The sequence below is a fragment of the Piliocolobus tephrosceles genome, chromosome 1 (genome assembly GCF_002776525.5).
Source record: "Piliocolobus tephrosceles isolate RC106 chromosome 1, ASM277652v3, whole genome shotgun sequence".
NCBI lineage: Eukaryota > Metazoa > Chordata > Mammalia > Primates > Cercopithecidae > Piliocolobus > Piliocolobus tephrosceles.
The window spans coordinates 129,637,158-129,652,944 of record NC_045434.1 but is presented as its reverse complement, the minus strand read 5'-3'; the positions used below and the strand labels follow the sequence as shown (position 1 = coordinate 129,652,944).

The 15,787-nt window shown below is 38.9% G+C and overlaps 1 protein-coding gene across 1 annotated transcript in view; it reads left to right on the top strand.

Annotated features, from left to right (window-relative positions):
- EPHX4 (epoxide hydrolase 4) overlaps window positions 1-15,787 on the top strand; it is a 49,573-nt gene that overhangs the window by 9,017 nt on the left and 24,769 nt on the right. The window contains exons 3-6 of the mRNA XM_023231073.2: window positions 3,685-3,842; window positions 6,745-6,873; window positions 9,530-9,633; window positions 12,387-12,535. Coding sequence (XP_023086841.1) covers window positions 3,685-3,842; window positions 6,745-6,873; window positions 9,530-9,633; window positions 12,387-12,535 — 540 coding nt within the window. The remainder of the gene's footprint in view (window positions 1-3,684; window positions 3,843-6,744; window positions 6,874-9,529; window positions 9,634-12,386; window positions 12,536-15,787) is intronic.

Below are 15,787 nucleotides of genomic sequence, written 5' to 3'. Positions count from 1 at the left end.
TAAGTGAAGATAGTAATAATACCTACTTCATAATATTGTTTTGAAGATCAATATTACCATACAAGAAGCACTTAGAGTTGGGCCTGACATGTAGTAAGAATAGTATAGATGTTAGCTCTTTTTGTTATAAAGCAAATGACAGAGTGTAAAGTAATCTGGCTGAAAGATTGAGCAATAGTCAAATCTTTCAGATATTTTTCTGCTAGAAAAATGAGCTGGAGCTTCATGTTATGAGTAATAGGGAGTCAAGATTTTCAGCAAGGAAATGACATGAGTTTGTGTCTTTGCTACATCACTGGTTTTGTAGAAGATAGAGCAGAGGGGAATGAAAGAGACATGCTTAGACCAAGCAACAGGCTGCTGCCTAAAAGGAGGCCTGAATTAAGGTAATGATAGAATGGTAGACGGGAATGTTTAAATAAATATTTAAGAGGTTAAATGAACAGAACTTTATTGATTGGGTATGATGGATTATAAAGAGGGAAGAATTAGGCTTCAGTTACGAAGACACAAAAAATCAATTCAAAATTTTAAGTAAGGCAAATCAGAAAAAATACAATCACATGTGTTGACAGATGAGTATCTTTAAGGAAACAAGCTACTTTATTTGTTACAATCCACAGACAAGATTAACAACATTACAGCGTAGCCAAAAAAGACATGTTTATTTTATTTATTTATTTATTTATTTATTTATTTAAGACGGAGTTTCACTCTTGTCACCCAGGCAGGAGTGCGGTGATGTGATCTCGGCTCACTGCAACCTCTACGCGATTCTCCTGCCTCAGTCCCCCGAGTAGCTGGGATTATGTCCGCCACCATGCCTGGCTAATTTTTGTATTTTTAGTAGAGACGTAGTTTCACCATGTTGGCCAGGCTGGTCTCGAATTCCTAACCTCAAGTGATCTACCCGCTTTGGCCTCCCAGAATGCTAGGATCACAGGCGTGAGCCACTGCGCCCGGCCAGAAGACATGTTTATTAGCATTTTCTTTTTTGTTATTCTTTTTCTGTTTTGTTTTTTGTTAACATTTTCATATCCATCTTAGTTGGCAATGCTTTGGCAGATTTTCATAAAATATAAATATCCTAGTGATAGATCAAAAAATTCCATATTCATTCATAATTCCAAATATGTGTCTGACACTCTTGCTGATGATGTAAGGTGCTTCATTTGTTACAATGATTTTTTTTTTTTTCAGGGGGGTGCAGGTTCTGGCTCTGTCACCCAGGCTACAGTGCAGTGGCGCAATCACAGCTCACTGCAAACTCTGCCACCTGGGCTTAAGCCATCGTCCCACCTCAGGTTCCTGAGTATCTGGGACCACAGGCATATGACACCATACTTAGTAAAAATTTTTTTTTCTTTTTTTTTTTTTTTGAGATGGAGTTTGCTCTTGTTGCCCAGATTGGAGTGCAATGGGACGATCTCAGCTCACCTCAACCTCTGCCTCCTGGGTTCAAGCGATTCTCCTGCCTCAGCCTCCCAAGTAACTGGGATTACAGGCATACACTGCCACGCCTGGCTAATTTTGTATTTTTAGTAGACGGGGTTTCTCCATATTGGTCAGGCTGGTCTCGAACTCATGACCTCAGGTGATCTGCCTGCCTTGGCCTCCCAAAGTGCTGGGACAGGCATGAGGCACCACACCCGGCCTAATTTTTTAATTTTGTGTAGAGACGCCATGGTGCCTAGGCTCCTAAGCTTAAGTGATCTGCCTACCTCAGCCTCCCAAAGTGCTGGGATTACTGGTGTGAGCCACTGTGCCTGGCCTGTTTGTTACATTGATCTTACTGTTGTGTGTCACTTCATATCACCGCCCCCCTTTCACTGTTGGCTTATAATCTTATATTACAATCTTTACACTGGTTTATAATCTTAACATTCAGTTGTGTTAGCTTGCCTACCTACTGCACTCCAAAAGTATTTTCAGACCATAATCTCCCACTTGGCTTGTGTCAGATAATTTTACACTGTATTTCCATGAACAAATGTGCACGCAGATGCATTTTTTTAAATGCATATTTTGAGTCCCGTAACATAGTGAGTCACTTTTTAAAATCCGTGTCTTTTTTTTCTGTTGGTTATCTAAAATGGTTTTGCTTATTTGAAAAAGAAAATCTCATGGATCTCTCTATTTCAATTAATTCTGCAGTTCCATGATCAAGCAAAGGGAGAATGCCTGGCTCAGCAGTGGCCTCCAGAACTTGGCTGCAGCACTGTGGCTGTTCTAATTGGTCAGTGCTGGTGCCATTTTGGTTGTTAAATGTTTTTAGTATCACTCTTGCTTATACTCATGGTTCAGGATCTTCTCCACAGAATTTTGCTTTAGCAAGCAGAGGTTTATCTTAAATGATTGTTTTATTATTAGATTATTTCAGTGATAATCTTTTTTAAAAAAGCCTTCAGACTTTTTCACCCATAAATAAGCTGTGGTTATTACTAAAACATTGACCCTATTTGACAATGGAGTAAGGTGAATAAAATCTACTTTTCAGATAAATATAATCAATTTATTATCTAGAAATTTGGGCTGTAAAATAACTAACTGTTCATAGTACAGATTCCCTGGTGGCTATACACACCATTTAAGAAAAGCTTAAAAAATTGACTTATTCGGCCGGGCACAGTGGCTCACGCCTGTAATTCCAGCACTTTGGGAGGCCGAGATGAGTGAATCACCTGAGGTCAGGAGTTCGAGACCAGCCTGACCAACATGGAGAAACCCTGTCTCTACTAAGAAAAAAAAAATACCAAAATTAGCCAGGCGTGGTGGCACAGGTCTGTAATCCCAGCTACTTGGCAGGCTGAAGCAGGAGAATCTCTTGAACCTGGGAAGCAGAGGTTGCAGTGAGCCAAGATCACGCCATTGCACTCCAGCCTGGGCAATAAGAACGAAACTCTTGTCTCAAAACAAACAAGCAAATGAAAAATTGACTTACTGGCCAGACATGTTAGCTCACACCTGTAATCCCAGCACTTTGGGAGGCTGAAGCAGGAGGATCACTTGAACCAGGAGTTTGAGCCCAGCCTGGGAACATAGCGAGACCTTGTTTCAATTTTTAAAAAATAGACTTATTAAGACTTATGTAAATACAATGCTTTTAGTATCTGACACTGTGTAGTTTCTGTAAATAGTGGCACTTTGTTACCCTCCACTGGAATTGGTAAAAAGATAAAATAATTCTAATAGAATGTCAGTGTTTCCTTCTCAAGTAGGTCTCTTTCTTGCTTACTTGCAGCTATATATCTGTTCTAAAAATAAGGAATTTCTTACAGTTTTCCACTGAGAAAATCTGAAATGTGGCCAGGTGCAGTGGCCCACACCTGTAATCTCAGCACTTTGGGAGGCTAAGGCATGAGGATCACTCTTGAGCCCAGAGTTTGAGACCAGCCCTGGCAACATAGGGAGACCCCGTGTCTACACAAAATTGTTACAATTAGCTGGGTGTGATGATGTGCACCTGTAGTCTCAGTTTTTTAAGACACTGAGGCAGGAGGATCACTTGAGCCAGGGAGGTTGAGGCGGCAGTGAAGCTGTAATTGCACCACTGCACTCCAGCCTGGGTGACAGAGCAAAACTCGTCTCAAAAAAAAAATAAAAAAGAAAAGAAAAAGAAAATCTGTAATGTTACTCTTTGTTCTAGTAAATATGGTATTTTAAACGCTTCCTTTTTTCCTGCAGGTATTCTTGGCGTTACCAACTGAGAGAATTTAAAAGTGAATATCGAGTTGTAGCACTGGATTTGAGAGGTTATGGAGAAACAGATGCTCCCATTCATCGACAGAATTATAAATTGGACTGTCTAATTACAGACATAAAGGATATTTTAGATTCTTTAGGTAGGTTAGTTTGAAACAAAACAACTCTTTTTAAGGGACAAACATTCAACAAATTGTGAATCGATGACATCTTTTCTTGGGAGGATGCATATTCTATCTCCCCAAGTTATCTGGATCCTGTCACCATGGTTTCAGGTAGTCATCCCAAAATATCTATACAGGAAATTTAAAATGATGCATCTAGAGCAACTATTCCGTCTACCAGCCAAGAATGACTTTTCAGATTTGTTTTTAAACATAGACCTAATGGCCCGGGTGCTATGGCTCGCGCCTGTAATCCCAGCACTTTGAGAGGCTGAGGCAGGCAGATCATCTGAGGTCAGGAGTTTGAGACCCGCCTGGCCAACATGGTGAAACCCTGTCTCTACTAAAAATACAAAAATTATCCAGGCATGAACCCAGGAAGTGGAGGTTGCAGTGAACCAAGATTGTGCCATTGCACTCCATCCTGGGCAACAAGAGCGAGACTCTGACTCAAAAAAAAAAAAAAAAAAAAATAGACCTAATGTATGCTGTTTATTCTTTTCAGAAATAATTATTGAAAATTTTATTTTTGTACTTAGAAAATTTATTTCTTTAGAACACACACCTAAATATTCATTTTAAAATGTTATAAAATACAGATGCACTTGCATTATTTGTGTTGTTATCCATCAGTTAGAACCACGTAATATTGTGAAACAAACCACCCCAGATCGGTGGCATAGGGTCATAACCATTTTTTCCTGTACTCATGGATCTGCAGGTTAACCATAGGCTGGACTCCTCTGGTCTTTACCTCAGGCTGCAGGTCCAGCTGGGACTGGCTTCTCTCTGTGAGTTGGGCTGGAGTCCAAGCTAAAAGGGAGTGGCTGCCTGAGGGAAGCTTTTCTCCTGGCAATGGTAGAGGGTGAGCTCAGCTGCACAAGCTCAAGTTTCTGCAGGCAGCCCATTAGTCAAAGCAAGTCATATGGTGGAGCCCAAAGTCAAGTTATACAGCCACCATGAGACCAAAGCAAATCACATGGCCAAGTTTAAAATCAAAGGGCAGCAGGTAGACTACTATGACAGTAGGGAGAAGGGGAAAGTAAATATTTTTAAACAATAATCCAATCTATTAATACTATATCCCTTTTGACTGAAACCAAGCTGCTACCATCAGTATGTTAAGGGAAGCAGTATAGTGAGAAACACCATGAAATGAAAGGCACTTTCTACAGTAGTCTAATGAGAGCATAGATCAGGCCAATATTTTTAGGGGAGAAAAAATGGATGGGGTCTGGGGGTGTCACGTACAATGTTGTCATTTAGTCTGATTACAGTAAAAGAGACTCCGACATTGATTTTGAACAATTATGTTTCAGATTTTGTGATAATTCAGTCAGACCTGGCCTAAATTTGTCATCATGAAATTTTTAGGCAAATAATTAATATAAACAAGATTTATCTGTGTGTGTCGATGCCTGTGTGTATTAGTATAGTGGTGAGGAGTGATGGTGAGAAGTACTTCCTTGAAAGAATTAAGCAATTTTAAGTACTCCAGGAATAAATTACAAATGAATTTTATCCATCCATACAATGGAAATCCTGTAGGAATCTCTATTAATCAACATTTTAACCTACTTTAAATTACGGAGTGATTACATGAAATGAAACTGGTGCAAAATTGGTGCTATAATTAAGCCTTTCCATTACTTCAATTTGACTTCACAGTTCCAAATTAGTGACAAACTTTCTGTGTTGAGCTGTACATAGGATTTATGAAGTTAAGGAAGAAATAGATGCTTCCTGGAAATAAAGATTTATGAGTTGGACATAGATGAGACATTTATAATTTTACTATAACTAGAAATTTCTGAGCATTCAAAAAAAGAAAATAATCTCGCTTTTGACTTCATTATGTGCAGTCTTTACCATGGTTTCCAAACTCAGGTCCATGGGACCAGAGCTGAGCAACATTAGCTATTTCAGATTTTTTTTGTTTGTTTTGTACTCCTGCTCCCCCGCCGCTTTTTTTTTTTTTTTTTTCTTTTTTAGAAACAGAGTCTCAGTCTTGCTCTGTCACCCAGGCTGGAGTGCAGTGGCATGATCATGGCTCACTGCAGCCTTGAAGTCCTGGGCTCAAGGAATCCTCCCACCCCAGGCTCTACAGTTGCTGGTGCTACAGGTGGGCACCACCACACCTGGCTAATTTCTTTATTTTTTTGTAGAGATGGCTGGTTTGGTGGGGGGTGGTCTTGCTGTGTTGCCCAGGCTGGTCTCGAACTCCTGGTGTCTAGAAATCCTCCTGCTTTGGCCTCTCAAGTGTTGGGATTATAGGTATGAGCCATCACACTGGCCTATTTCAGATTTTAAAAAAATATATGGATTCCTGGCATAGATTCTCAATCTATAGGTTTAGAGTGGAGCTATGTAGGTGATATACAGACAAGTTTTGGAACCACTGAACTCAGTATCTGCACAAAGTGCCTGATTAGGATAAGATAATGAAAAGAGGTGCTTTAGGCCGGGTGCAGTGGCTCAAGCCTGTAATCCCAGCACTTTGGGAGGCCGAGACGGGCGGATCACGAGGTCAGGAGATCGAGACCATCCTGGCTAACACTGTGAAACCCCGTCTCTACTAAAAAAAAAAAAATACAAAAAAACTAGCCGGGCGAGGTGGGGGGCGCCTGTAGTCCCAGCTACTCCGGAGGCTGAGGCAGGAGAATGGCGTAAACCCGGGAGGCGGAGCTTGCAGTGAGCTGAGATCCGGCCACTGCACTCCAGCCCGGGCGACAGAGCAAGACTCCGTCTCAAAAAAAAAAAAAAAAAAGAAAAAAAAAAAAGAAAAGAGGTGCTTTAGAAGTATAACTATTTTATGTGAGGTAACAGTGCACTCACCTGTTTCTTTTTAATGATGTCAACATTTATTTCTTGATTACAGGGTATAGCAAATGTGTTCTTATTGGTCATGACTGGGGAGGCATGATTGCTTGGCTAATTGCCATCTGTTATCCTGAAATGGTGATGAAGCTTATTGTTATTAACTTCCCTCATCCAAATGTATTTACAGGTGAGTTCAAGTTTTATCAAAATAGTTCTGCTAATGTGACAATTCACTCCTGCCACTGACATTTTGGATTAGAAACAGCAAAATTTGGTTACTATAATATTTTAAAACTAAGTGACTAAACCATGATAGCACATGACAGTGTCAGATACCTTGGTTTTCAATCTTCTAGGGGAATCTAAGAAAATTTAGCTTTATACTTGCTTACATAATTTTATTCCTTCAAAAAAAGATTTTACTGTTAACTTGGGGAGGGATAAAGGGAAACATACAATGACATTGCTTTGACAGTAATGAATCCTGACAGCCTAGAAATAAAATCTCCTCTTGCTTGACTGCTTTGGCTGTCAGGAATAGCAGTATTCTTTAAAGCAGTTCTCACATTTTTGGTCTTGGGCTTCCTTATGCTCTTAAAATTATTAAAGACCCCATTGAGCTTTTACTTATATGGTTTATAAATATTCACTGTATTAGAAATTAAAATAGAAATTTAAAATATTTGTATGTTAATTCCTCAAAAGAAATAAACCATTACATGTTAACATAAATAACATATTTTAAATGAAAACTACATCTTCCAAAACAAAATTTTAGTGAAAAGAGTGTCATTGTTTTACATTTTTGCAAATCTCTTCAATCTGTTGCAATATGTTGTTTGAATTGAAGTATATGAAGAAATTTGGCCTCACACAGATCTGTAATTGGAAAAGGGAGGAGTATTTTAATAGCCTTTTCAGATAACTGTGTTAATACTACACCAAACTTAAAAATTAATGCTTTTGTTTTCGTTTTTGTTTTTGTTTTTTTGAGATGGAGTCTCGCTCTGTTGCCCAGGCTGGAGTGCAGTGGCACCATCTCGGCTCACTGCAACCTCTGCCTTCTGGGTTCAAGCGATTCTCCTGCCTCAGTCTCCCGAGTAGCTGGGACTACAGACACCCACCACGCTTGGCTAATTTTTGTATTTTTAGTAGAGATGGGGTTTCGCCATGTTGGCCAGGCTGGTCTCAAATGCCTGACCTTGTGATCTGCCCGCCTCAGCCTCTTAAAGTGCTGGGATTACAGGCGTGAGCCACTGCGCCTGGCCAATGGTTTCTTAAAGGTAACAATGTGGAATGTGATGGCATGTAAATGTTTTTTTAATAGTGTGAGCTATTAAAACCCACAGGTCTCCCTAGCACTTTCATTGGATCTTTTTATCCATGCCTGGTTTTTTATCATCATGCATTAGAAGATGTTGGTTTGCTGATTTATGCGGATCTTCCATAAGTTGACACATTTCATCAAACAGTATCAAAAAATCACATTCTTTGACATCACCCTAATCTCATCAGAAAAGCCTTTAAAGTATTGCAAAGCTGTGAAGCTCACAGTAGCAGATGTAAGTTTTCCAAAGTTCTAAGGTTCATTTGAAAGTCTGATTTTTATCAATGGCAACAACTACTGATGATTCTTTTCCTTGAGGTGACAGGCTCACTTTGTTAATTTTCAAGAGATTATCTGCCAAATACCCATGTCTGACTGATGATAGGTTGTTAGTCATTCTCTCAAGTAAAACAATGTTACATTTTAAAATGCAGCTAAAAATTAGCTGGGTGTGGTGTGTGCACCTGTAGTCCCAGCTACCTGGGGGGGCTGAGGCAGGAAGATCACTTAAGCTCAGGAGGTTGAGGCTGCAGTGAGCTGAGACTGTGCCACTGCACTCCAGCCTGGGTGGCAAAGTGAGACCCTGTCTCAAAAAAAAAAAAAAAAAAAAAAAAAAAGGAAAGAAAAAACAGCTAATTCAACCCATCAACTCAAACAATTGTAGAAGTGCTTTTCCTTGGAACAATCATTGTATTTGCGTTGTCTTGAGACAACAGAACTGCTTTATGTGTACTTTCTATTTAATTACATAGAATATTAAAAAGATGTACTCAAAGGTCAAGTTTAATTAATATTTTTTGCTGTTTCATCAAGGACACTGTTAAGTGAAACTGGCACTTAATTAAATTTAATTAATTAATTAGTTTACCACCAGTGTGTGGTGGTGAAGAAGTGTATTCCTAGGAAAAGTGGTAGGTCACTGATAATGACGTTGGAGGAAAAGCAGTGTCGTTTGGGCTTCCTGTTCCCTTTTGAGTCAAGATTTCATAAAGTGAAACTTTCTTTTTATTTGAAGTGTATAAGGCCAGGCACAGTGGCTCACGCCTGTAATCCCAGCACTTTGGGAGGCTGAGGTGGGCAGATCACCTCAGGTCAGGAGTTCGAAACTGGCCTGGCCAACATGGTGAAATTCTGCCTCTACCAAAAAGACAAAAAATTAGGTAGGTGCGGTGGTGGGCACCTGTAATCCTAGCTACTCGGGAAGCTGAGGCAGGGGAATTGCTTGAACCCAGGAGGCAGAGGTTGTAGTGAGCCGAGATTGTGCCATTGCACTCCAACCTGGGCGACAGAGTGAGACTCTGTCTCAAAAAAATAAAAAATAAATAAAGTGATATACATTTTGGAAATACTGGAAATACTCATAATAAGATATAAGAGCATAGAAATTGTTCCAAAGAAGCCTTATGGATTCTTTTATGGGATCATCTTAAAGTGAAATTATCCTAAAAAGAAGTTCTTCTAACAGTAAGTAATTTATACCCCTTGGATAAGGTCTAACATGGCATTTTAATTTCAGAATATATTTTACGACACCCTGCTCAGCTGTTGAAATCCAGTTATTACTACTTCTTCCAAATACCATGGTTCCCAGAATTTATGTTCTCGATAAATGATTTCAAGGTAAGCCAAACAAATCAAACAAATAATATATTATTCTTATTAATGAAAAATATTTTAAAGTCCACCTTTAAGAAGAATAATGAAAAATGAAAGGAAATTATTGTAACTTAACAAATGGTTTTAAGAACTTACATATAGGCCGGGCGCGGTGGCTCAAGCCTGTAATTCCAGCACTTTGGGAGGCCGAGACGGGCGGATCACGAGGTCAGGAAATCGAGACCATCCTGGCTAACACGGTGAAACCCCGTCTCTACTAAAAAAAAAAATACAAAAAGCTAGCCGGGCGAAGTGGCGGGCGCCTGTAGTCCCAGCTACTCGGGAGGCTGAGGCAGGAGAATGGCGTGAACCTGGGAGGCGGAGCTTGCAGTAAGCTGAGATCCGGCCACTACACTCCAGCCTGGGCGATAGAGCGAGACTTCGTCTCAAAAAAAAAAGAACTTACATATAGTCTTGCTTATTTTCATAGTCTCTGTTTATGTATTTAAATACCTGGCTGTTCTTCAATTTTTTGTGACACTGTGCCCCTACAGGCATACCCCTTTTTAGAGAACATCTCATGGGGAGATGAGGGAATACAAATGTCAGGTTTAATAGCAGCAAAGTAGAAGACTTTGGGATTAAAAACAAAAGCCCTAAACAAAGTAAACATGCAGATATTAGTGTCGCACGTACACTGACACCAGTAGTCATACGCAAGTATATTGGAAATTTATTAAATTATTCTTTGTTATTTTTATTTTTTTGTTTTGCTTTGTTTTTGAGACAGGAACTCGCTTTGTCACCCAGGCTGGAGTGCAGTAGTGCAATTACAGCTCACTGCAGCTTCAACCTCCCAGGCTCAAGCAATCCTCCCACCTCAGCCTCCCAAGTAGCTGGGACTGCAGGCATGCACCACCATGCCCGGCTAATTTTTGTATTTTTTGTAGAGACTGGGTTTTACCATGTTGCCCAGGCTAGTCTGAAACTCCTGGCCTCAAGCGATCCTTCCACCTCAGCTTCCCAAAGTGCTGGGATTACAGGCGTGAGCCACCACTCCCAGCCTAAATGCTTCTTATATGTCTCACATGGTATTAGATATTGGTGAGGATTTTTAAAAGGCACAATATAATTTTACCTGTAAATAATTCTGTGTATAACTGTGATGGGATAAGAACTTAAAAAAAAAAACAAGAAACCCCAATGCCACTATCAAACCTAACAGAATACATGACAACTCCTTAATATCATTTAATACTCATTCAAATTTCATTAACTGTCATAAATGTCTTGATGTATTTCCTTTGTTTGAATCAGGAACCAAAGTCTATACCTTTTATTTAGTTGTTACAGCTTTTAAAATGTATAATAGTGCCTTCTTTCTTTTTTTTTTTTTTTTTTTTTTTTTTTTTTTTTTGAGACGGAGTCTCGCTCTGTCGCCCAGGCTGGAGTGCAGTGGCCAGTGGCCGGATCTCAGCTCACTGCAAGCTCCGCCTCCCGGGTTCACGCCATTCTCCTGCCTCAGCCTCCCGGGTAGCTGGGACTACAGGCGCCGCCACTTCACCCGGCTAGTTTTTTGTAGTTTTTAGTAGAGACGGGGTTTCACCATGTTAGCCAGGGTGGTCTCGATCTCCTGACCTCGTGATCCGCCCGTCTCGGCCTCCCAAAGTGCTGGGATTACAGGCTTGAGCCACCGCGCCCGGCCCCTTCTTTCTTTTTTTTCTTATTTTTTTTTTAAATCTCACTTGTTTATTGAAGAAATTTGCCTGAGGAAAGATCCATATTTTGCATTTAGCTGATTGCTTCATCATGGTGGTATTTAACTTGTTCCTCTAACCCTTGTTTTTCCTACTTCATAGGTACTGGTGATCTAGAGGCTTGATTAAATTTTAATTTGAAAAGGATACTTAATAGGTGGTGCTATGTATTTCTTAACACATCCCATCAAGGAAGCGCATGACACCGACTTGGTCCAGTTTTACTAATGCTAACAGTGATCAGTGGGCTCAGGAGTTGTCAGCCTAGCCAAAATTTCTTCACATCCTTCCACCAAATTAATTTTAGCATACATTAGTGATCATAGCGTAGGCCCATTATTTCATTAGGGCATGAAAAATGGTGATTTTCTAATTTGATAATTCTTTCTGCTTTTAATTGAAATTCTGCTATAAAGAATTTTTCCACATCTATTTATTCTGAAATATAGTTCACACAAGAATGGCAGGATATATGCTCATTCTTTTTCTTTTCACAAACAACTTTTAGAGTAATGAATATATATTTGATATATACCAATCAGTTATAGTCATTATTCTTTTGGATGCCCAAATTATCCCACAGTAGGCATCAAATGAGGCATTCCATCAGGTTGGCTCTTGTGGCTTTTCGACATAATCCCTTTAGTCAGTGATAGCTTGCCTCCTCAATGTCCTGGGCTTATGTTTTCTTTTCTGTCCAGATGGGGAATTAGTCATTTATCCAAGGAACTCTTGAACTGGATCTTGTAGAATACGAATAGGCACCAAGAAGACAGGATGCTTTTTATAAAAATGAAGTGTGCAGGGGAGATTAGAAGGGAAGAATATAGAAAAAATAAAGCTAGGAAAGCAGAAATGCATAGAATATGTATGTATAAACAATGAGATCTCAAATTTGTCTAGAGCAGAAATTAGGAGTTGTCACTGCACAATGACCACCATCCCTTTTCCAAAGTCAAAGACTTAGCTTATTAATAGATAACTAAAAAGTTTTAATGATTCTTTTCTCACTTAAATTAGGTTTTGAAACATCTGTTTACCAGTCATAGCACTGGCATTGGAAGAAAAGGATGCCAATTAACAACAGAGGATCTTGAAGCTTATATTTATGTCTTTTCTCAGCCTGGAGCATTAAGTGGCCCAATTAACCATTACCGAAATATCTTCAGGTTAGTATAATTTCTTTTTAGTTAAATAAAAATATTTCAGTCTGACCCTAAAGGGACAATGTTTTATTTTTAAGGTTAAGTTCACCACTTATCCAAAGACTCAAATAAGGTATTTTAATTTTTTAGTAAGTTGCATAATCTTTTTATGGACAATTTCAAACATAAGGAAAAGTAGACAGAATAATATCACAAATCCTCCATGTAGCTGTCACTTGTTTTATCCGTAACTCTATCCACTTATTCTCTCCTTTTAGATTATTTGGAATAGATGTATATTTTTAGTTATTTTTAAATGATGATTTATTTATTCAAGAAATATTTATTAATCACTATGTTCTGGGCTGTGTTAGTACTCAGAACATAGTAATGAGCAAAACTAGGTAAAGTCTCTGATCTCACAAAACTTGTAGCCTAATAGAGAAAACAGACATTAAGCAAATAACCACAGTAATGAGTGAATAGTTATAAACGAACAGAAAGGCTTTGAAAGAAAGAGATGAGAACTGAGGAAATGATGTTAGACCAAAGAAGTGAAGGATGACTTAAGTATTGACAGACAAGATTGGGGACAGGGGGACTGGCATTCCAGAAAAAGGAAACAGCAGGTACTAAAGCCCTGTGGGAAGATGCAAGAGGGTTGTAGCTTCAAGCAACAGAATTGTGGCTTCTTGGCTGGAGCACAGAAAGTAAGGGTGAGAAGAGCATTATGAGGCTGGCTCCAAGAGGTGGGTAGCAGCTGGCCGTGCACAGCCAAGTAGACCATATGAAGGATGTAAAGACCACGAATGTGAAGCCAGTGAATGAGAATCTGAAGCAGAAAAGAAAAACAACCCACATGTGTATCTGAATAAGTTCAGTGTGGCCATAGTGCAGAGAATGTACTGGAGAATTTTCAGAGTAAATGTGGGAAAACTGCAGCAGTCCAGGCTAGAGATGATGGTAACTTGAACAACTAGTCTGAAAACAGTGGAGATGGAGAGAGTGGGCAGATTTAAAAGATACTTAAGTGGTAAAATTGACAGGGGTTGGCAATGGGTTGGAGGGAGAATGAGAAGAGAGATGTCAAATATGGATCCTGGATTTCTGGCATGTACAACAGTATGGATAAGCATGCCATTTACTGAGACAGGAAACACTAGAACGGGACTAGTTTTTATGGGAAAGTCATGAATTTTATTGATCTTAGGCTAGTTGACTTTTGGGTGATACCTTAGATATTCAAATACACAGTTGGATAGTAGGGTCTGGAACTCAGAGGAGAGAATCTAGGATGAAGATATATAAGATCTGGGAGTCACTGACATAGAGACAAGCTTTGGTTTTAGAACATATTGTCCGGGGAGAAAGTATAGCATGAAAGGTAAGACATGAATATTTGTCAGTTTGGGTCTGTACTTAGGGTAAAAAAATGAGATTTCATTTCTCTTAAGAATTAGGTGCCACAGCTGGCCTTGAATTTGAGGTTTATGGATTTGATTTGTGCTACCTCCACGATTCTGGAATTCTCAGGGCAGAAATTATGTGTTAACATGCCTTAGGCTGTTAACATTCCCTAGGAAGCCTGGCAGAAACAAAGATAAAACTTCTCTAGGATACATCTCAATTCAGGCCTCACAATATTCCCACGGATGAAGTCCCCTAAAGGTGAGTTCATAATCCAAATTTAAAAATATCAACCTGGGCCACGCCTATAATCCCAGCACTTTGGGAGGCTGAGGTGAGCGGAGTTCGAGACCAGCTTGGCCAATATGGCAGAACCCTGTCTCTATTAAAAATACAAAAATTAACTGGGTGTGGTGGCTCATGCCTGTAATCCTAGCTACTCGGAAGCTGAGGTAGAATCGCTTGAACCTAGGAGGTGGAGGTTGCACTGAACCGAGATCACGCCACTGCACTCCAGCCTGGGTGACAGAGAGAGACTCCATCTTAAGAAAAAAAAAAAAAATTAACCTACCATGAATGGTAGTCAGAATACAATTGCAGCCGAACTCCTACAACTTTCAAATAATAGAACTAAAAAGACTATTAAGTATATTTAAATAATTAAACATAAGAAAGAATAAAAAATATGAGAAAAGAATAAGGTAATATCAAGACAAGCTGGAAAGAGCTGAAAAACAACTTCTAGAAAATGAAAAATATGGTCATTGAAATCTAAAAGTCTATAGATGAGTTAAATTGCAGATCAGACAAACCAAAGAGAATTATGAATTGAAAGATAAATGCCCCCAAATTACCCAGAATGTAGCTTAGAGAGATAATGAAGTAAAAATGTAAAAAGCAAGTTATAATTTATATGGAGGATAGAATTAGAAATTGCCTATGTATATATATGCTAATAATTTTTTATGATAAAATAATAGAAATAGAATAGCATTGCTTTCAAACCAGTACAGGGGAATAAGGAAATAATCAATTAAAAACTATCAATAAAAAAATTTAAAACTATCAAAAAGGCAGAAAGGGAGAAAAAGAAGCAAAGCAGGGTAAATATCACAAACTGAAATGACAAACAATTTCAATATGTCAGTATGCACAACCAGCATTTATATGTTAATATTGCCAGTTACAAAACAGAGAATATCAGATTGGATTTTTAAAAGAATCCATCTATATGGTGTTTGCACAGTTACAATTAAAGCACAAGGACACAAAATAGTTGAAAGTAAGAGATGGAAAGTTACAGCAGGTATTGGTTTAAATAAAACAAAATCTTTCAAACTCTGTGGAATCCAAAGGGAGTCATGAGATTATATGAATGAGGGAAGAAGAGGTAAATCCAAATCTTTTTTGAATAACAAGAACAAATTTACAAATATATATATATATATATTTAGCAAAACAGAGATGTTAATTTAAGTGGTCTTTGTAGGTAACACTTTATCATGCAAGGCAATGATTAGAAAGGCAGATAGATTGCAGAGGCTACAGGTTATATTTTATAGGATATAGCAACAATGTCTGAAGTAACAGTGTCTGAAGTTCATGTTTTCTTGTTTGTTTTTTGTTTGTTTGTTTTTACAAATAACATTTGTAAAGAGAAAATAGAGAGAATGGCACATTTTCTTTTTTTCTTTTTTTTTTTTTTTGAGGCAGAGTCTCACTCTGTCGACCGGGATGGAGTACTGTGGCCGGATCTCAGCTCACTGCAAGCTCCATCTCCCGGGTTCACGCCATTCTCCTGCCTCAGCCTCCCGAGTAGCTGGGACTACAGGCGCCCGCCACCTCGCCCGGCTAGTTTTTGTATTTTTT